Raw genomic sequence first — 22,905 nt, 5'->3', positions numbered from 1 at the left:
ATGATTACACCATCAGAAGTTATCTATAAAAGCATCAAAAGAAAACAAAGATAATCATTGGAATCACATGTCCTCCACACTTTATCTCTAGGAATATACAGTTGTACAGCATCGTTTACACAGTATGATATACGCTGATAAACTGCTTAATTTGTCAATAATTCTACTATATCCTTTGCAGCTGTTATTCTGCTGCCATGACTATCCATCAGTATCAACCTGCCATAATTATTCATTCTCTTGCTTGCCATATATCAGAAAAATTTCTTTGAGTCAACCCTGGCCTGACCAGCCAATCTCCTGTCATACTACACCTTTTCTTTCTTTACCATGATCATCATCTTTCTAGCTTGCACTTTATACTCTTCATGGATCTGATCACCACCAACTGTCTTGTACCTCCTCCATAGCTTTTTCTTTTCCAGCACAGTTTGTTTTATTTCACTGTTCATCCATTTCACTCACTTAATACTTGGTATGCAGTTATATATTACTTTTGTCAGATACTGCTGTTACACCTGATATCTTGAGAATATAGTATTCTCAGTTATCATGGTGTAACATGAAAAAATAAATAACAAATAAAAACACCTGCATAAAAAGGATAATTTAGTTAATGTAATGTTCTTGCATCCAGTATAAATTGAGTAAAATGTAAAGGTCTATTGTTTAGTTAAGATAACGAAAGAAAAGAATGTATTAAGATGTATTATGACTAAACAAGGAATTTGTATTAAATAAGTAGCTAACTAAGAATTAATATAGTAATGCGATTAAGAATGAAAGAGTTAAGTTCATAAGTATAAAAGGATGAGTCATGAAATACGCTATGTAAGAGGCTACGGATTAAGCTTTAAGTAGAATTCTGAGAAAAGGTTTGAAAGGGGGTTAAGATAGAGGCTAACAAGAGAAATAACGGAATATCGCTTAGGGCCTATGCCCAGATGGGAACTTCGTTACGAGTTGCCGATCATAATGACGTTGGCGGCCAAAATGCCACCCAATTGGTAGACAGACTGAAAACAAGTAGCAGGTGGGAAAGAGAAGTAAGAAAGGGCGCCGTTAGGGAAGCAGCTTTAAAAGGGTTGGTAAACCCCCCCCCCCCCCCCTTCGAGGCTCTTTCTTTCTTTTTTTGACTTTGGATTTTCGGGGAGTAGGCTCTTTTGGGTCTTGGGGGAGACATTTAAGTGGTCAAGGAGCTTGAGGCCTTTTTGCGAGAAGAGAAGAAACGTTTGGATAGTCGCGGTGGTTTTAGTTTGGTTTTCTAGTGGATTTCACGGTGTTCCTGAGTGGAGAGATATGGCATATATCCTCATGCCACAACAAGGAATCGAAGGTGAACGGGAAAGCTATTCCCGTATTCCTATGTAGAAAGCGAAATATACCAGAGAGTCATAGGAAGCTGTGAAAATATTGATGTCCTCATTTCGGATAGTACAGCCGACGGTGCAGATGTTCATATAGCCCTGAATTGCAAGAAGTTATGCAGGCAAGTTCGTTCAGTAGAAGATGAAGGCCCGTAAGTGAAGCTAAAGAAAGGTATTGTGAAATTTGTCTTATGTTAACTAGAAGTTGTATGTGATAGATAGATACCATTGTCATATTACGGAACTGTTAAAGTGATTAGGGAGAAATTATAATAGGACTTTAGAGTTTGATAGAGAGTGTTAAAAGTAAGCTAGCTAGAGTTGATAACTTGTGAATAATTAATTATCCTAAGAATCTTGAGTGTCTACTATATAGTAAAAGGAAAGTTAATGACATAGTTGTGTGTTAATGAATATTCAGTTTGATTAGTGTAAATTGAGTAATCAAGTAGCCAGAGGAATTTGAATGCCTAGTGTGATGTGTAGAGAATCGGAATTGTCATAAATATGTGCTAGAGTAGTAAACGTATTTGTTAGTGTACTTGGAGCTGAATAATCTATTAATGTGTGATGATCTAAAACTTTTATGTTAAGTGAATTCATGTTTTGTATAAAAAATTTTTGTGGCGGCATGATCATAGTAACCTTTGTCGAATCATAGCCCAACTACTTGTATTAAGCTAATTTTAGTGTGTAAGTAATTTAGTTGTGTAATTTGATATGTACCATGTTTAGAGAAATAATAAACCTTTTGTTTAATGATAAAAGAAGTTGTCTGATATTGCTAATCCAATGCACCGCTTAGAAACATTCGAACCTAACCACGCGGGGAATTAATGTTAAGAAACGGGAAGTTTAAGGAATTAATGTTGAGTAATAAGAAATAGTGTCACGACTGCAATAGTTGCACTTTCAGTTATTTGAGTTCCTTTCTCTGTTTATGTATAAGATATCTTAAACTAAATATCCCAAAGGGCGCAGTTAAAATACAAATACTAGGGATACTACGGAGAACAATAGCTCAGATATTAGTAAAAATTTTGGTGGTGTTTTGAAAATAGAAGTTAGAAGAACATAGACAAAGGCAGTTTGTAAGACAAACAAACAAAGATCATAAGATAGGGACGTAACACTGCTTTGTAAGTTTCCATGCAAGAAAAATGCTGTCAACATCTTTTTTGCTCAGCTCATCTATCCAATGTACTGATGCTAACTGACTACAGAGCTTCCTACAATCACCTGCTTTATACTTCTACATACATCTGTTTTTGGCAGTAACCTTTTCTTATTTCATCACCTCCCAAACAAGCACCTAATAATCACACTCACCAGTGATCATGAGGTGGTAGTGTCAACACCTCATTAACAACTACATCTTGTGAAGTTATCACCAAATCCAAAACATTAAAGCCTCTAGTTGCTTCAGTCACACGCTGCTTAAGATATTTCTCTCTCATAAATTCCACAAACTCACTCTCCTTGTTGCCATACTCTATCTCCTCTTTCCATTCTATATTCCTGTAATTAAAGTCTCCCATCAGCATCACCTTTTTACATGCCCAACTAATTTGCCTAAACATTTTACAATCAATATTCTCTACATTCACTGGCCTATAACAGCATCCTACTGGATATACTAACCTGTTTATTTCAACTTCACATCACACAGATTCAAAATCTGTGCATGCACTTTCAACTTCCATACTTTGCAGACAGAATTCCTCAGCAATCATTAACAGCATTCCCCCTCCTCTTTTCACATTTCTATCCTTCTGGAAAATTATATATTCTATTTCTATTCCCAGCATCACATCCTCCTCAGACAATGACAACCAAGTTTCACTTATTCCAATTATCTTTGGGCACATTAACTCAATCAATGCAACAAACTGTTTCAAATACTCCTTACATTTGTGTACAAACATAACAATTCCTGTGTGTTTGAGGCCATTCTACCAACATTCTCTATTCTAGCTGCTATACCACACCTCTCTCTTCAGTCTGACCACTCCCGTTTCTGAGTCTGATTTCCATTCCTACCTGTCTCATCCTCATCTTTATGCATTCCATTATTTTGCAGCACTGCAACCATATCTTCAACCTCATATCCATCTTCTTCCTGTCATACAATCTGCTTATTTGTGCTATCCAGCTTCACAAGTAGACTGATCATTTATTGCATTAACTTCTTCATTCTGTGCCTTCTCAAAAAACAATAGCCTTTCTAAATGCCCAACACCAAACCCATTCAAATGTAATCCATCAACTTTAAATCATTCCAACTTCCCTTCAATTTCACTACACAGATTTACAAATTGAACCCCCTTTGCTTCACATGACTCAGCCATCTTACTATTCATTATCTCTGCTCTCCTTCTCAATTCACTGTTGTCATATCTGGGCAACATGCCTATTACTTTCACAACACTATTCTTCTTTACCTGCTGTAACGACTTCAAGTCAATCAATGTTATTTTTTTCCCCAAACTAAGGCATTTGTGCCCATGACTACCACTAATTTTGACACAGGGTCTTTCCTTTTCTGCAGCGCATCAGCTATTTCCTTGTTCCACTAGGAAAGCATGTTTTGTTAACTTTATTAGTCATCACACCTCTAATGATCAAGTCCTCATACAATGATATATGACTATCCTTTGACTCTTTCTTCATAATACTAACTTCCTCCTTCTCATTATCATCAGCCAATCTCTTCTTTAGATGTTTAATATCCTCTTCCAGATGTTTCATTTTGCTTTTCATTTTCACTAACCTTTCCTAAGCTCTTCTATTATGGTCCCAATGCTTGCTCCCATTTCTAATTGCTCTAATCTATCAAGACACTTTTCACATGAATAACACATGAAATTTTATTTCTATTTTGTTTTGCTACTTGTTTGTTCGTACTGCTTTTGAAAATTGCGTCCATCACAAAACATAATAGAAATAAAATTTCAACATATCACCATTGAAGGATATTTGTATCCAACTGAAAAAATGCAGCACAATTTGCAATAAAAGTCATACTATACACTAATTAAAAATGCTTTTTTAACCCAGCTCAAATCTACCACTAAGTTCACTCGTGGTACTAGCGACTAGAGTATGAGGGTAGGAATGTAATTCATTTCCTACCATAGTAATTTACTGCACCAGAATAAAACCACAACTGCAAATTGATATTTGATATAACAAATTATTTGTATTCATGCCTATTCTTTTCCTCAGATGTGTTATTCATACAAAAATGATCCATATCTGATTAATGCAGGTCAAAATACAATTACCTTTATAAATTTAAACATACCAATCACATATAGAATTTCTCTTAATTACTGGTTATTCTATTTCCTAAAGGCAAAAAATATTTTCCCTTCTACACATTTCTCTGGAAATGGATCTCTCTCTGGAAAGGAGATGTAATAATTTGTTGCATCCTGCTGCATGGAGAAACACCATACAATACAATCTGCATGGTGCTTAGCATGAACATGTTAGTGTCCTTTCTTTTAATCCTTATCTTCAGTGTTTATATTACTTTTATAATCTTATATTTCTAATATAGCTTCTAAAACTATGTCATGCTATTGATCTTCTATATATTCTTCAACAATCTTCCCATCACTTTTTTTTTTTTGCTTTTTTTATATTTATTCCATATCTTAGAGTTCTGTTGATTTGCTAGTTAAAAGCTTTCTATATCTACTATGGAGTTCTTATTTTTCTATCACTGAAAGGAATTTAAATGAGTATCATTATGCACCAAATAGTTTTGAACAGCAATGAGAAAAATTAAGAAACAATGAAAAATTGTCACAAGGAATCAGATGTGATATAAAAACCGAAGATAAGAATACACGTTGAAAAACAAATGAGATAACCAGCAATAAAAAAACAAAAGAAATTCAGAAGCAAAACAGCGAGGTGAGTATTTCAATACCAGATGTTAAATACTTTTATCTTGGATGTGAAATACCATATGAAACAGAAAAAGAAAAATTAAAGACTTCAAAATTTTTACAGATTATAGGCCTGATAAATAGAATGATCAATCCAAATATACTGTGCAAAAAGGAACTCTTGAAAATATACAATACTTTAGCAGTACCTACATTACTATATGGCAGTAAAATTTGGGCAATAAACAAACAACAAAAGCAAAGAATAAAAAATAAGTGAAGTGAGATTCATGAGAACTGCAAAATACACATTATTAGAGAAAGAATGAAGGTATTCTAAAAGAGCTAAAAATAAAATCAACTGAAAAACTAAACAAATACAAACAAAATTAGATAGAACATGTGAATGGAATGGCCAACACCCAATATCCTAAAAACAATAATATACAAACCAATTGGGAAGAGAAGGCTGGGTAGACCTCAAAAGATATTAGATTGAAAATAAGACCAGAACAGATCAATATGGTCTATATCCATATTTAGCATTATGATGATGTAAAAGTCACCAGAAAATCCTTATGCAAAAGAAGCTAGAGTAGATTATAATAAACTAAAAGCATTAAAAATATATGTACAATGGCCATACCATATAATTTGATGAAGAGATAGCAAGTTACTGGAGTAAGCACTTGTTATGCCAATCTACAAAAAAAAAAAAAAATATTATTATTACCTGAAACCTCCAGGGAGACTATAAATCACCCAAAACCAGCTGTCATACCTTCCCTTAAATTAATTCAAACTAGATGCACTGATTACCCCTAAAGGCAAACTATTCCACTCACTCACTGCTCTATGAGAGGAAAAACCTAGCTCTTGCCCCTTTGACTGTGAACAGACTTCCATGAATACCTTCCCCATGTTCTCTCCCCACCTTCCAAATATAATGAAAAATTTCATCAGACGATATTCTGTAACACCCATTCAAAATGTTTATAGACCTCTATTATATCACCCCTCTTTCTCTTGTTAACTAGAGTCTGTAATCCACATAATCACAATCTAAATTCCATAATCCGGATATAATCTTTGTAACTTCTTTATACCCTTTCCACAGCTTCTTTATCCCCTTGGAATCCAGGAGACCAAATCTGCACACAATAATCCAGGTGTAGTCTTATGCCTTAAGTGAAGATGCAAATTAGAATACTTTCCTGCTGAATGCCACAGGAAAGATTTCTGCCAATGTATTGGAGATGAGGAAAAATCACTAAAAAAGTGGCTGGTTGGTTATTCAGATTATACCAGAGAAAGTGCTTAAGGATATCAGGTGAATGCATTTGTAAATTGCATGCATTTTAAGGATAGTCTACATGTTAAGATAAGAACCATGATTACAGGAGAAAAATCCTGGCACTTCTGTAAAGATCAGCCTTTAGCAGAAAAGTCCTCCTTACCTTCCCATGTGGTCTAGTGGCTAGGATACCTGGCTTTCACCCAGGAGGCCCAGGTTCGATTCCTGTCATGGGAAAGAAACTCTTGCTGACCTGGTTGGCCAAGTGGATAGCATAGCCGCTCTCCAGCCAAAAGGCTGTGGGTTCTAATCCTGCCATGGATGTTAATGATTGTCTCTGAAAATACCAGTGGTGGTTGGCAGTAAATGGTGTTGGTGTAGTTGCAGTCAGTTGGTGATTGAATGATGGAGATGGGTTATAAAGCAAGTGCCCTCCCCTTGATGAGTCCTTGGACTCCCTGGAGGTGTCAAATAATAATAATAATATTTCCCTCATTTGAATGTCCGAGTTTTTCCCAACCAAAAGGCATCATCACAGAATAATGGGACTTGACAAATGACTGTAGAAGGAATAATGCATGTCTTGACCAACATACACATTCCCGTTTTACTCTAATACTTATACAACTAGCAAAGTTGAATTTTCTTAAAAGAAAATTCAAAAATTGACTTTATAACACCTTAACTTACCAATTCCTGGTACAATATAAAATCTTTCATTTACTTCTGGATCTACAGCAGTTGTAACAATTTGAACTTTGGGAAAAGCATATGCTATGGTATGCACACCTGCAATAAAGTGGCACTTATATTTATTGAAATAATTTCTTCTTTTAACAGTAACAAAAATTTTTTCTAGAATATATTATATGAGTTTTAACCAGCAGATATATTAAGGCAGATACATTTTGTATGGATTTATGTGTATAACTGTCATTTTAATAATTTCTTTAATAAATGGTTCAATACACACATAAATGTTAAATGAAATTTAAACTAACATTTCACAAATAGTATTTTGACTAACATTTTCAAAGCATTAACAGTAGTTTTATATTACAATTAGACATTTAAACTGAATAATCATGCAGTTTTTCTGCTGCTGCAGAGGATTTTTCCACAAAAGATGCTGTTATTTTAAATGTAAATGTTTTTGAAATTTCATTGCTGATACTCAAATTCAGTTATTCAAAAAGCTACATGTTTGATAGTATGCAAAATCTGAGCCAGTGATGTATGTGTGTGTATATGTGTGATGGGAATTTAGATTAGTTCATTAGGCTAATCCACCTGAAGATAAAAAAAACTTGATATATCACACACACAAGAGGTACAGGAATCTATAGCACATCAATGCTATGTGTGTTTGGGTAAGGATTGAAAAAGAAGGAAATCTATTAACATTTTTCTTCAAGAGCTGGAGGTTAAAGTTGTTGTGAGGAAGCTGTTCTAGATAACAGGGGGAATATGGAATAAATAAGGAGAAGCAAGCTTTAGCTTTATGTGTTTGCAGTTGTACTGAAAAGGGATGTTGAACTGCTGCTCTTGTTTAACAGGTCCACAAAATGATGTTTGCCAGTTCATTCAAGCAGTAACCATGGAAGTACCTATAGAAGAGACAAGAGCTGAAACATTGCATCTGTGAGACAGAGGCTGAAGCAAGTCTGTGAAGGATCATCTATGAGCTGAACTACTCTTCTCTGGATAGCAGTAAGAATTTTTAAGGAAGTTTTAAGTGTACCACTCAAAATGTTTGAATATTATTCTAAGGAAGGGCATATTTGGGATTTGTATATGGTTAATAGCCGAGTTGGTGTGTAAAATATTTTCTTGAGCAGAAAAGAATGCCTAGTATTTTTAGAGGCTGGAGATAAATGTCAGTCCAAGGAGAAAAGAATCTGATCCTATCTAGTAATTTGTATATTACTGAGGGTAAGGGAAGGTAAGATGAGATCCCTTTTGTGAGAGAAAAGGCAGGACTGTTTTGGTAGAAATGAAGGTGACCAGGTTATTCTTACCCAACTGGAGGATGGTGAATAGGATGTCTGAGAACTACATGGTTTGTCAAAAAAGTAGGAATGAATGGAGTGTACTATCATCAGAAAAGCTGTGAATGGGAGGTGAAAAATTATGGTATAATTTTAAGTAATTTTAAAAAATAGCTCATTGGGAGTAAAAATAGAACTAATTTCCTAGTCACCTCATAATTTCCACTTACATCTTAATTATTTCCCCTCAACTCCTCTTATAATTAAAAGACAAAATTTGAGATGCTGTAACCACTCTGGAAATATCCATCAGGATACAGAGATCACACAGAATTTGTTCACATTAAATCAAACTTTACATTCTAAACTATCACTTGTAATACTGTATTGTAATTTTTTTTATTATTCTTTTTTTCATAATTCCACTCAGGAAAAAACTCTTGTGTGTGTATATTAAAAGTCACTATATTTTGAAAGTCTACACATACTAACATGTCTCTTCCCATCATTATAATCCAAATATTGGGTATTATTTCCACACTAGGAGCAAGAGTCTGCTGACTCATCACTGATAAGGATAAACTAGACAAAGAACTTCAACATTTAAAAAACACTTTCCTTCAAAATGGCTGTAATGACTATATTTCCAGATTACTCAATCAACATGAAACCAGAGAAATTTCTAATGAAAAAGAATGTGGAGAATCACACTTCCATATATTAGCTCTATTTCAATAAACCTAGCAAAGATACTTAAGGAATATAAAATCAAAGTAGCATTTATCCCCTTTATTAAGATGAGATTCGCTACTCCGATCCACAAAACCTTGATATAGCCCACTTCAATATCCAGATGTTTATTGGCTATGGTGCAATTAGTGGTCATCTTACTATGGACAGACAGAAAAATCAATTGAATAATGTGCTGAAGAACACGTTTGAGATATTGAATACCATAGGAGTGAAGCTTCAGCTTTGTCATCACGTGTACTCTTTTTAGCTGACCCACAAGACACTTGGCAAATGAGATTTATCCCACAACATCAAGTGTTGTGGGATAAATCTAACTATTACACCTATGTTGCTATGATACAACAGAAAGAAAATCTGAGAGTTCTTGGAAATGGCATTAGATTTTAAATATCTAAATATTAACCCAACTTGTCTGAATGCATCCAAGCCTTGATTAGCTGAGCATGACAATGCGAATGCATAAACACGTACAATGTTCTGAACAATGCAACAAACAATTAGATATATTTTAAAACAACATCAGTCTCTTCTATAACTGCACAACAGTTGTCACCTGAAGAAATCCTGTGCAATTAGGATGAAACACTGTGTTGTCAATTAAAATAAATATAATCTTATTCCTGTGTTCTGCCTTATAAATATATATCTATGGGGGGCTGAAAAGTTCTGATAAACACCTAGAATAAAAATGATATTAAAGCAACTGATATAACCACAAGAAAGAACATACTAACAGCAGAATTATGAAGGTAATTTATGTTACCTTCATAAATTACATCCTTGTATGTTCTTTCTTGTGGTTATATCAAGTTGCTTTAATATCATTTTTGTTCTTGGTGTTTAGCAAAACTTTCCAGATTCCCCTCGTAAATATTAACCCATTATCTGCCAACTAAGAGACTTCTTCAAATATCTTTATAACTAAAATAAAAATCTTTAATTTATAAAAACTCAAATATATACAACATAAAATCAGTACAATTTAACAATGCAAGTGCCAATAAATTCTTAAAACCACAAATTCAAACAGCATAAACACTAACCATGCAGCTTCCTTTTAAATATATATACTGTATGTGCTAACGGTTATCTCTTACAGACAAAACTTCTTAAGTTTTTATTGCTTGTTTCCTACAGAATTTTTATCCCATCTTGAATTCACACAGGAGAAAGACATAAAAACTGCTTCCAGTATATCAGCAACATAATGCAGTCAAATTGATCTTGCATCCTAAATTGCAGAATACTAAAAAATATAACTTGTCTTCAACCAGAACTTCAGTAACTTGACCAACTTTCTATATGAAAATATCCGCATTCTTCATTGAAGCAATAACTAAAAATATATCAAAGCTTCAAATAATTTTTCAGACTGAAAATTCTAAAAAAACTTTACTGGACCCATTTCTGTATGAACTGGAAATCAAAGTTCCTTTTGGCTTTAAATGAAATAAATGCTATGGATTAATGACTATTAATCCATAATGACTTAATTTTTCTGCACATGCTCAGAAATACAAATACAGTAGGACGATTTCGGCTTCAATCATTGTGTGCCAAATTACTGTTTCCAGCACTGTGCTTGAAATAATGATAAAGTTCTTTTCATAGTGCAGGAAAGTTAATTATAATTTTTTAATGAAACAAATACAATTTATAACGTTCTCCAGTCTGCAATGTGAATTACAGCACTGACTTTTGCTTCTAACATTTTGTAAAACATTTGTCTACATACAAAACAAACATTTCAAAATCTGACAGCTCATAACAAAGATACAGTTCAGCTTTAAAATCTAATCTAAGCAAATTTATTTTACATCTATTTTGGAAACTAGGTGATCAAATCTGTGCACAGTAGTCTATGTGGCCTAATTACAGCCTTATACAATGGAACCAGAATCTTCTTACTTCTACAAGTCAGCGTCCTCTGTTCATTGCCAGAATTCGTTGTGTTGTCCTCACAATTTTGGCAATCTAAATTTTAGGTCCTTATCCATCATCACCCCAAGATCTCTTATTTGCTCCATCTCCAACAATATATCCCCACCAAATGTGAATTCTACATCCCATGTTTATTTCTCACATTTTAAAACCTTACATTTCACAACATTGAACTGTTATCTCCATTCATTATTCAGTCTATTCAAGTCTTCTTGTAAGGCCACAAGATCTGCTCTACTCCTCATAGTTCATTCCAACTATGTTTGCTTCATCTGCAAACAACTGTATATCTCCATTCAAATCATCCCCAATATCATTAACATATAGGTTAAACAGCAATGGACCTAAAACAGATTCTTGAGGCACACTACTAGCGACTTTCCTCTTCTAGGATAGTCCCCCCCCCCAAAAAAAAAAAAAAAAACTTGATACCTATCAGGCAGCAAATCTCCAGTCCAATGCACTAGTCTAATATCCAACCCCACCTGCTCTAGTTTGAATATCAACTTATGTGATAATCTAGCAAAAGCCTTTGCAAAGTCTAAGTATACTAAGGTATATCCATTTTCCACGTCCAATGCTGCTGTGACCTTACTGTAATAATAACGATTACTAAAACATACCTCCCTTTCAGATCTCTGCTGAAAGGGAGGCATGTTTTAGTAATCTTTAGTAATTCTCACCAGCCTTTCCAACACACTTTAACAACAACATCTGACAAACAGATTGGCCTATAATTTGATGCTTGAATATTTTACTTCCTTTATGAAGCAGTACAATCTTGCCTTACCTTCCACTCATTTGGAATTTGACTCAATATGAGACTCATATTAAACAAATATGTCAAAGCAGATATCAACTCCCTGGCACATTCCTTCAAAATATGTGGTGATATATCATCAAGTCCCACAGCTTTATTAATATCAAGTTTGCTTAATTCCCCTTAATTCCTCATTCATATTATGTTATTAACTTTTTATCTTTAATTAAATTAAATTCATTTTATGGAATATCTGAATCTTAATACATATATCCTAAACTGTGATGTGCTAGGTTAGATAATTAAGAAATCTCACTACTAATTCTTCTGCAGATTCTCAGACTTAAGTGGGGTCACTGTTGATAATGAGTCTCCTCCACAACGTCCTGTCTTGGGCTGTCACCACATCCAAGTTCTTCATCCTCAAGTCCTCTTCTACCAGCTCAATCCATCTCTTCTTTGACCGCCCACGCTTTCGCTTTCCTTGCACGTCCATCTGCATGACCATTCTTCCCACATATTCATCCTCCCTCCTCATCACATGACCAAACCATCTCAACCTTGCCTCCTGTATTTTCGCTCCTAAGTTTGTAACTTTCACTGTTCCCCTGACATAGTCATTTCTCAGACGATCCTTTCTGGTCACACTGCACATCCACCTAAGCATTCTCATCTCTGCTACTTCCATCCTGCTGATGTTATTTTTCCTCAGGGCCACAGTTTCTATAGCATACGTCATAGCTGGCCTCACTACTGTCCTATAGATTTTGCCTTTTAGATTGATCGGCACCCTCTTATCGCATAATACTCCAGCCATCTCCCTCCAGTTCCTCCAACCCGCTTGTATCCTGCACCCCACTTCCTTCTCAGCTCCTCCATCTTCTTCCACTGTTGAACCTAAGTATCTAAAGTCTCTCACCTTCCTGATGACATTTCCTTCCAGCTCCAGATCTGTCTCTTGTCCACCACCCACTGTGCAACACATATACTCTGTCTTACTTCTGCCCAGTCTCATACCTCTCTCTTCCAGTACTTTTCTCCATCTTTCCAGTTTAGTTCCTGCTTCTTCTCTTGAATCTGCACACAGCAAGATGTCATCTGCATACAACATTGTCCGAGGTGCATCTTCTCTCACCTCCTCTGTTACCACCTCCATCACAATATTAAACAGAAAGAGACTTAATGCTGACCCTTGATGCAAGCCAACTGTTACTTGAAAACTTTCTGTCTGTCCCAGACAGGTCCGAACACTTGTCTTCATACATTTCCCGCACCAACCTGACTTATTTCTCCGGAACCTTCTTCTCCCTCAGACACCTCCAGACTTCTTGCCTTGGCACTCTATCGTATGCTTTCTCCAGATCAATAAATGCCAGATGTAGCTCCCTTTGTTTCTCTCGATACTTTTCCATCATCTGCCATAACCCAAAGATAGCATTTGTTGTTGATCTACCAGGCATGAAGCCATATTGTTCCTTTGCAATCTCCACCTCCTCCTTCCTCAATCTACCATCAAGAACCCTTTCTAGGATTTTCATTGTGTGGGACATCAACTTTATTCCTCTGTAATTTTTACAGTTCTGTGCTTCCCCTTTACCCTTTAGATGGGGACAAGAGTACTCTCCCTCCATTCCTCGGGTATATTTTCCTGTTGGCAAACTTTCACGAACAGGTCCTACAGCAGGTCAATTCCCTCTTCCCCCAGTGCCTTTCATGCCTCCACTGGAATTCTGTCGGGGCCTGCTGATTTTCTATTCAACATTCTCTTCATGGCCTCCGTCACTTCCACTCTACTGATGTTCTGCACCATCCCCTCAGAAGGCTGCCCATCTTCTCTGTGAGTCCTTGCATTTTCCTCATTCAAAAGTCCGTCAAAGTATATTTTCCATCTGTTTCTTATGTCCACATCCTTCCATAATGCTCTTCCTTCAGCATCTTTGATCTGCCTCACATGTAAGATGTCCTTTGCTGCTTTATTTCTACAATTCGCTAGTTGATAAATTTTTCTCTGTCCTTCCTTTGTTTCTAATTGATCATACAGATCTTGATATGCCATGGCCTTTGCCTGTGCCACAACTCTCTTGGCTTCTTGCTTTCTCTCTCTGTACACCTCTCTGTCCTCTTCCACTCTTGACTCATCCCACTTCTGCTTTGCCTTCCTCTTAGCTGTCACTGCCACTTGTACATTATTATTCCACCACCAACCCTCCTTCTGCTCTCTAATCTTTCCAGATGTCTCACCAAGCACCTCGATTGCACAGCTCAGGATTACTTTTGAATTATGTTTCCATTAATCTTGTACACTTTCCAGTCCATCCGAAATCCTCTCTAACACTCTCTCCCTAAAACGATTCCTCACACTCTCCTCTTTTAAGCGAAACCACTTAATTGTCTTCATCCCATGGCATCCAGAGGTTCTTATCTTCGATCTTATTTTAAAGTCTGTGCACAGCAGTCGGTGTTGCTGTGCTATTTGATCTGTTGGAATTACTTTACAATTTGTCACAACCTTAAGATGTTTTCTTCTAGTCAAAATGTAGTCAATTTGTGAACTGTTGTTACCACTCCTAAATGTTATCAAATGTTTTTCCCTCTTGTAGAAAAACGAGTTCACATTTGCCAGATCAAACGCTACTGCAAAGTCCACAATCCTCTCTCCTTCCTGGTTCATCATTCCCACTCCATGGCCACAATGCACCCTTTCCCAGTCTCTATTCTGTCTCCCTATGTGTCTGTTCAAGTCTCCTCCGACAATCACAATCTCATTTTCTTCCAGTTCCCTCATTTCTTCATCTAACACGTTTCAGAACTCATCTTTCTCCTCTGCTGTACAACCAACTTGCGGGGTATATACACATAATACGACCACCCGCTCTTCTCCAAGACCCAATTTCATTCACATGATCCTGTCATTCCTTCTACCCACTTCCAGTACTTCGCCCTTCATTCTGCCACACACCACAATTCCTACACCATTTCTTCCCTCGTTATTCGCTCCAGAGTAGAACAATTTATATCCATCTCCCAGTTCCTTTGCCTCCTTTCACCTTATCTCCTGCACACATAAAATGTCCAACTTCCTCTTCAATGTCTGCCACCTCTCTTCCCCTTCCAGTCATGCTTCCAACATTCAGTGTTCCCACTCGCAACATCCTCTCCACCTGTTGGGCTTGCTTCTTTAACCACACCCACCCTTGATGCGGTAGCCCTCATCCACTTCTCGCAGCTGTAGGGCGATGTGGCTGCGCGTCGCTTAAGGGGTACGCCCTAGCCCTTATATCATTTTCTCTTTGACTCATATCATAGTTTGAGCTGGCATTGAAGTTTTACGACCGGATGCCCTTCCTAACATCAACCCTCGCCATTTATCTGGGCTTGGGGCCAGCACCTATTGAGGCTAGCTTGCCTCCTTTGGTGGCTGCATAAGACGAAATGACTTAGCAAGATAGGAAAGACTCACCCCTAGCCCTCGAATACTCTAATAGCATCGGGGGGAAGGAGCAAGGAGAGGAGAAAGAAGCAAAGAAAGAAGATGAGGGACCAGTCTACAGAATAATATAACAGATGTATATTACATGAAGTAAGGCATGCTCCAGCATCTGGTACCTTGGGTTTGCCATGCCTGTACACACTAAAGTGAGCCCTTGAGGCAAATTAAGAAATCTCACTCCAGGAAAAAAAATATTTTAGGTCTCCAATAATCAGGATGGTCATTTCACACTGCACAATGAAATTCATCCACCACTTCACAAGCATCCACTCGATTTAAACTTAAAGCTTATTGGTACTAGGTGCAGAGAGGAGACATATCTTTGTCATTACTAACCTTAATCAGAGTGACTGCATGTTTCCAAAATATATAAAATCCATATAAATAGGCAACTAAACCACTAACTCTGGTTAATGTTAGAATAATGGCAGTGGGCTCCAGAAGTTTCCTTTATACAAGCATGCAGAGCATATGATTGTTACAGAGAAATTGCATTCTCTGTAATATCTGTCTGGAAAAATCCAACTATATTTTTCTATTAATGTGACTTCTGCTGTTTGATCTACCAAAAAATAGAAGATATAATAAAAACTTGAATATGAAAGAAGAGGTTATACTTTTCCTTAAATGAAGGAAGAAGTGAAGTTAATTTTATACCAAACTTCTTGAGAATTTCAGCTATGCATCCAAATTCCTTTTAAGTAAAAAATAGATCCTTTTATTCCCAGATTATTTCTTACATATTTATTTCTGGAAAATAAATCTATGTAAGAGATTACAGTTGTAAGCTGAATGATAGGAATGCATATTCAGATAATATATGCTTGGTGATTCCTTTTAAACCTGACAGTAAAGGTTCATTTATGCTATTAAAAAAAAGGAATCATAGTCATCATTTATGTTTGATAATAGTATCAAGGAAAGGTAGACAATTAGTAAACTTGTTTTCTTATGGAATAAACATTAAGATAAAAAAAATGGATAGATCAATTTTTACTAATTTAATCTATTCCACATAAACAAGATCATAGAATATATATAAAACAGGGCAGCCAGTTATAAAGACAGCTGTCTATTCCAAACTGCTCTATGTTTGGCATTTAAAGAAAAGGGGAATAAGTGATGATTAATTTACTGTAGGTTTCAAATGTAATCTGAATACATTTTTATAAGAAATTTTCTTAAACATAAATAAGATAGGTACAATTCACATGCTGAGATTAAACTGATCTTGTGCAAGAATGTCTATGCCAAATGATAGAGTGAGAATTTACTTCTGTTGTCATTTCTTATACGTAAGCTTGGAAACTACCAATGTTTTATTGGGATGTACTATCCAATGAAGATTGATGTCTGCAAACCTACAGATAACCTTAACTATGATTATCATCAGAAAAGTCATCACTGATGCATATAAGAATTTAGCACTTTTTATGCAGAATGAATGAATGGGACAGTCTCATCATGGACTTCTTCAGAGAATTAAGTAAGTGAATGAAAACTGCTGAAATTTAATTTAGCAAACTTTTTTAAATAAATATCATTAGTGTTCTGCCTCTTGACAGGTCCAATGGTATAACTCAGCAGATTCTCTTCCCCCAATTTCCTCTGTCTCTTGCTTCCTCCATTTCCTGATATCTTCTTGTTCCCATTATATCATTAAGCATCGTTAGTCATCTTCCTCTTGGTCGCTTTCCTTCAATTTTTTCCTTCTATCATTCTTTACAGTAGGCTGTCTCCTCTTAATACATGTCCTATCCAGTTACGCTTTCTTCTTCTTCTTCTTCTTATGGTCTTTAGTAAATTCCTTTCTTCTTCAACTCTTAGTAATACTTCATTGGTGATTTTTTCAGTCCACTTTATTTTCTCCATTCTTCTCCATAACCACATTTCAGATGCCTCCAACATTTTAGCTTCTTTCTTCCTAATTGTCCATGTTTCTGACCCATATAAGGTCATACTCCAAATATATCACTTAATAAGCCTTTTCTTTAGATTTTTATTCATTTTATTAATAAACAACTTTTTCTTGCTATAAAAGGCATATTTTCCTTTGTTAATTCTTTCTTTTATTTCCATGTCACATTTTCCATTTTCTTATATTATACTACCAAGGTATTTGTATCGTCTCACTTGCTCTACACTTTCTCCATTCATCATCACCTTGATATTTCCTGGAGACTCATCACTTTTGTTTTCTTTGCATTAATTTTCATACCATATTTCTTGCATATATTTTCAAAATTTTTGCATTAGGTGCTGTAGTTCATCTTCGGTATTAGCTAATATTCCTTGATCATCTGCAAATCTAATATTTTGTATTGTTCTTTCTCGAATAGCGATTCCTTTTTCCTCTTCATAAAATGCTTCTTTTATCATTTCTTCTGCAAATATATTGAAGAGCATCGGTGACAGGCAGCATCCGTCTTACACCTCTGCCAATCACACATTTTTTAGTTTTTCCTACTTTTGTCTTTATTATGGCCGTCTGGTTCATATATAATTCAGCTATTAACCTTCGGTCTCTCCAATCTAAACCTATTTTGCGTAATATTTCCATCAGATTTTCCCATTTCACCATGTCAAAATGCTTTTTCAAGGTCGACAAAACAAATATAAACTTCTTTATTTACTTCTATATTCCTTTCGCATATGGTCCTCATTACTCCAATTGCATCTCTGGTTCCTCTGTCTTTTCTAAATCCAAATTGATCATCCCCCAGAAAATACTCCACTCTATTATATAATCTTTGATTTAATATTCTTAGCAGTACTTTGAAGGCATGTGAGAGTATGCTTATAGTTCTGTTGTCACTGCACTTAGCAGGATTGCTTTTCTTTTCAATTAGTATAAGAATACTCTCTGTGAAATCTTTAGGCCATATTCCTGTTTAGTAAATGCAGTTGCAGAAATTCCATGTTTCTGTTATACCTTTGTTCTCCAGTTGTTTTAGGATTTCACTAGGTATTCCATCCACTTCTTCCATCTTTCCACTTTTTAATTCCTTAATTGCTATTTCTACTTCTCTCTAGTATTTCAGGACCTCTTTCTTCTGTTGAGATTTCATTTTGCTCTTCCAATTCAATTTTTGTTGGTCTTTCATTTTTTGCGTAAAGTTCTTCGATGTATTCCTTCCATCTTTCACCCTGTATTTCAATATCATAAATCAGTTTTCCTTGCTTATCTTCTAATGGCAGATTTCTTATGCTTTTTTTTTAATATTTGTAATTTCTTTTGCTTTTTCAAACATTTTATCATATCGCCCTTTTTTCCATTTCTTCAATTTCTTTGCATTCTGTTTTCAACCATTCCTCTCTTGCTTTATCAGTTTCTCTTCTCAGTTCATTATTTAATACTTTGTATTTTCTTCTTTCCTCTTTGGTGTTTAAATTTTTCCATCTTCTTCTTTCTTCCATTTTTCTTATCATTTCATTTGTAATCCATGGCTTTTTTCCCTTCCACAAAACCCCATCTCTTCAGCAGCTGTTTCATATATCAAGTTTTTCAGTTGATTCCATTTTGCATTAACATCCATAGTTTCTTCAGATATATTCTCTTTGTTCCTTATTTTATTTTCCAGTTCTTCTCTGAATTTCCTACCTGCATCTCCTTTGAGTTTTTCTAGGTTTCACCTTTTCTTGCTTTTACCTTTGTTTATTTTCTTATATTGTATTCTTAATTCCATAACAAGCAAATTATGGTCTGAGTCAATATCTGCTCCTGGATATGTTGATATCCTTTTTACACTGTTTCTGTATCTGTTTTGTATTAACATATAATCAATCTGGTATCTTGCGATATCACCTGGCATTTTCCATGTATATCTTCTTCTCTTTGGAAGTTTAAACCAAGTATTACCAATGATTAGTTTGTGTCTTTTACAAAACTCTATAAGCCTTTCACCTCTCTCATTCCTTTTTCCAAGGCCATATCTTCCTGTTATTCCCTTCTCTACCTTTTCACCAACCACCGCATTCCAGTCTCCCATCCAGATGGTACACCTTTTAGTTCTGTCTTCTTCCATTATCTCTTCTATTTGATTATATATCTCTTTTACTTCATTTTCATCATGGTCACTTGTGGGCACATATATCTGTATAATCATTAAGTCCACAGGCTTTGCTTTCAGTTTAATCATAATCACCCTGTCACTTTTATATATTATTTTTTCAACTGAATTTTTAACCTTTTCATTCAAAACAAACGCTACTCCATTTTTTCCTCGTGTTCTACAGGAATATATAATTCTATAACCATCACTTTCAAAATCTCCTATATCTTCCCATCTGACTTTACTTAGCCCAACCACATCCAATTTATTCCTCTCCATTTCTTTCTTCAAGTTCTCTAATTTACCAGCTCTTAACATTGTTCTTACATTCCAAGTTGCAACATGTATAGTTTCTATCTCATTCTCTCTTGGATGTCTTATTTTCTTCCTATTTTCCTCAATACTTGGGATCCCATCCTCATTGTCCATTTGAGGATTTCGTAGGTTAACGACCTGAGAAGCCTCATTTCTTCTTCTGCCGGGCATGACATCCATCATTTGCCAATAGATCCCATTTTTGCCAGTTGTGGAAACTAAATTTGCCGAGTTTACCATATTTTCTTGGAAATAATACCGAGGTGGTTTCCCGTTGCCTTCCTCAGGAAACCATTATGGTATGGTTTCAAACCTGGGAGAGCAGCAGACTCCCACTGCTTAAAATAGGCTACTCCTCTCACTACTAAAGGTAGAAAATAAAGTAAATAGAAAAGATTCACCCCTAGCCCTCGAATTACTCTAATAGCATTGGGGGGGGGGGAGAAACAAGAAGAGAGGAAGTATAAAGAAAGAAGATAGGAACCAGTCTACAGATAACATAACAGACATACATTACATGAAGTAAGGCATGGTCCAGCATCAGGTACCTCGGGTTTGCCATTCCTGTACTCGCTAGAGTGAGCCCTTGAGGACATAAATAAATATATACAAACCAATAATGTATGAGTATTCTTTAAATGAACCATAAAACTATGATGTCTACTTCCAAAGATGTCAGCTGATACTACTGCCAAAAATATTAGTTTAATTATTTCATAAAAAGCTTTTTTTTTTTTTTTAAAGTCTCCCCATCTTGTAGACAAGAAGTACAAGTCTTAGCTAAAAAAAATAATTAATATTTTTGAACTTCATATAAGTAGTATAAATAAAAGTTTACCAGATTCTGCCATAAGAAGAGAGCAAAGCAGAATATTTTCTTCAGGCACATCATGGTCTAAAAGTATCCTAATTGCCATCATCGATGCAGCCCCAGTTGCTACAGTAGCATCCATTAGAATAACTCTGTAATCTTTGATATCTTTTGGCAGCCTTAAATAGTACAACTGTAAGAAGGGATAAAAAAATAAATTATTAATTTATCAATATTTATACCAAATCTAACCAAGTTTAAGTTTCATTAAGTATTTTATAACACCAAGCCGATTTATTAATGCTTACTAATGTCATGCAGAAGGAATAAATGCTACACCAAATGGAAAAAAGGAGGCCATCCTCAAGCTGTGAAAATTATATATATAATTATTTCTTTATGTTTTATAAATGAAGTTTAACCATAAAACATGTAGAAATGAAAATCTGTCTTCATTACTTCAGGTTCCCCAGTATCTTGATTTGTCTGAATCAGGATTTTTCCCAGTCGCACATCCTTTAGTACATCACAAACTGCCTGTTCCATTGTTTCTCCTGCTCTCAAGATAGATACTCCACAAATCTGAAAAGAAAAAAACTGCCTTAATTATGTTTTGAAACTATCTAGTTATATTACAATTAGATAGTCAAATCCTCTGAAACCGAACATGAAATTTTTTTTCAGGTCATTTTATGACTCTAATAAGCAGACTAATCTCAGATGAGGCAATAAAATTCATCTGTCTACTATTTCAAGACATTTACAAACATTCATGCCTACAGTGCAATTTGAAACTCCCACTGACTGGAGAGTGAAGGCAGAATAATCCACTCAGCCAACCAAGACCAGTTAAACCTGCTGGTTGCACCAATTCTTAATCATAATCATAAACAGGGCTCCAAAAATACAACTTAAATCTACTAGCCACAAAAATTTTTTTACTTGGTCTTTATATTGGTCTATTTTATATAAATGCTGTTATTGGTGATGTTTCAGATAAATGTTATTAAGAGAAAGAAAAGGAACACATTCTTTAATTCTTACACATAATTATATAGAAATCTCTTTTCCTTTAATGTGAGTTTAAAATGTACATGAAAGCACAGCTCATTACATAACACAACATAGCTTGTGTTTTCTTTCACTCAATGTTTGTAATGAAAAGTGAATTTATATAAATTACCCATAAATAAATTATCTATAAAAAATATATAATTTATATAAATCATGCATAAAAGCCCTAAACAAAAAGCTGAGAACAACACAACATTGCATGGAGAGAAGTATGCTAAAAATAATATTAAGAGATAGGAAGACAAATTCCTGGATAAGATTTCAAACAGGTGTCATGGATATTGTAAAATACATTAAACAGGCTAAGTGGAGATGGGCTAGCCATATTGCCAGATGCAGTGATGGGAGATGGACTAGAAAAACAAAGAGTGGAGACCAATCAATGAAGCAAGACAAAGAAGAAGACCGAGAAGAAGGTGGAAGGATGAACTAGAACAAATTGCAGGAGTGAGATGGATGGGAGAAGCAGAAAACCGAGTGGTCTGGACAATCATGGGGGAGACCTTCGTCCAGCAGTGGACAGAGAACCAAAAGGTTGAAGATCCATAAATAATAATTTAATAAGAAACAAATAATAAAATTTGCAAAATAACCAGAGTAGGTAGCACTCACTGTGCAGCAAGACTCGATTTTTACAATGTACTCAGTCACATGACCCAGTCTGTCTTGTCTTTGCAAAATAATATATTTTTTTAACGCAACAGTATTAAAAAGCCTTTTCATTATATAAAATATTCAAGTACTTAATTACACTAAGCTAATTCATGCTGTGAAAGCTTAGTACAATACATTTGCAAATCTACTTAAGGTTTAAAGGTGTTAGAAGAATAAAAAGTATAGATGTACTATAGTATTTAATTAAATCGTGCCCATTAATTTCTGCATTTATAATTGTTTCTTTTGTTAATGAAATTATACTGTGAGAAAAACGTTTTTTGCTATTTTTTTAAATAATAGACTGTATTACTTATGCATGTAAGGTTAATGTTGAACTAAATGAATGCATTGATGTGATTATAAAATTTATATATTGGAAATGATCATTGTAATTCAATTTAAATGTATTTACAGTATGAAAAGCTTACTTGTTTTTGCTTGAAGTGCATGAGGTTTACTGTTTTCAAGTAAAGCACCATAATAACACTTAATGACAGCTCATATTTC

General features: G+C 35.1%; 1 protein-coding gene and 1 non-coding gene across 5 annotated transcripts in view; one reads left to right on the top strand and one right to left on the bottom strand.

The window, feature by feature from the left end:
• The window catches only part of l(2)k01209 (uridine-cytidine kinase-like lethal (2) k01209), a 269,918-nt gene that overhangs the window by 25,503 nt on the left and 221,510 nt on the right, over positions 1-22,905 (bottom strand). For all 4 annotated transcript variants that reach the window (XM_090390605.1, XM_090390607.1, XM_090390608.1 and 1 more), the window contains 3 exons: positions 21,127-21,249; positions 20,695-20,860; positions 7,248-7,346 (listed from right to left, as the gene is read on the bottom strand). In XM_090390605.1, the coding sequence (XP_090246731.1) occupies positions 7,248-7,346; positions 20,695-20,860; positions 21,127-21,249 (388 nt within the window). The remainder of the gene's footprint in view (positions 1-7,247; positions 7,347-20,694; positions 20,861-21,126; positions 21,250-22,905) is intronic.
• On the top strand, positions 6,723-6,794 carry TRNAE-UUC (transfer RNA glutamic acid (anticodon UUC)). Its single transcript has one exon. It is a non-coding gene; the product is annotated as a tRNA-Glu (tRNA).

The sequence above is a fragment of the Typopeltis vanoorti genome, chromosome 3 (assembly GCF_054136105.1).
Source record: "Typopeltis vanoorti isolate ZY-2024b chromosome 3, IOZ_Tvanoo_1.0, whole genome shotgun sequence".
Lineage (NCBI taxonomy): Eukaryota > Metazoa > Arthropoda > Arachnida > Uropygi > Thelyphonidae > Typopeltis > Typopeltis vanoorti.
The sequence above is the reverse complement of the archived record's forward strand: the minus strand, read 5'-3'. Positions and strand labels throughout refer to the sequence as shown.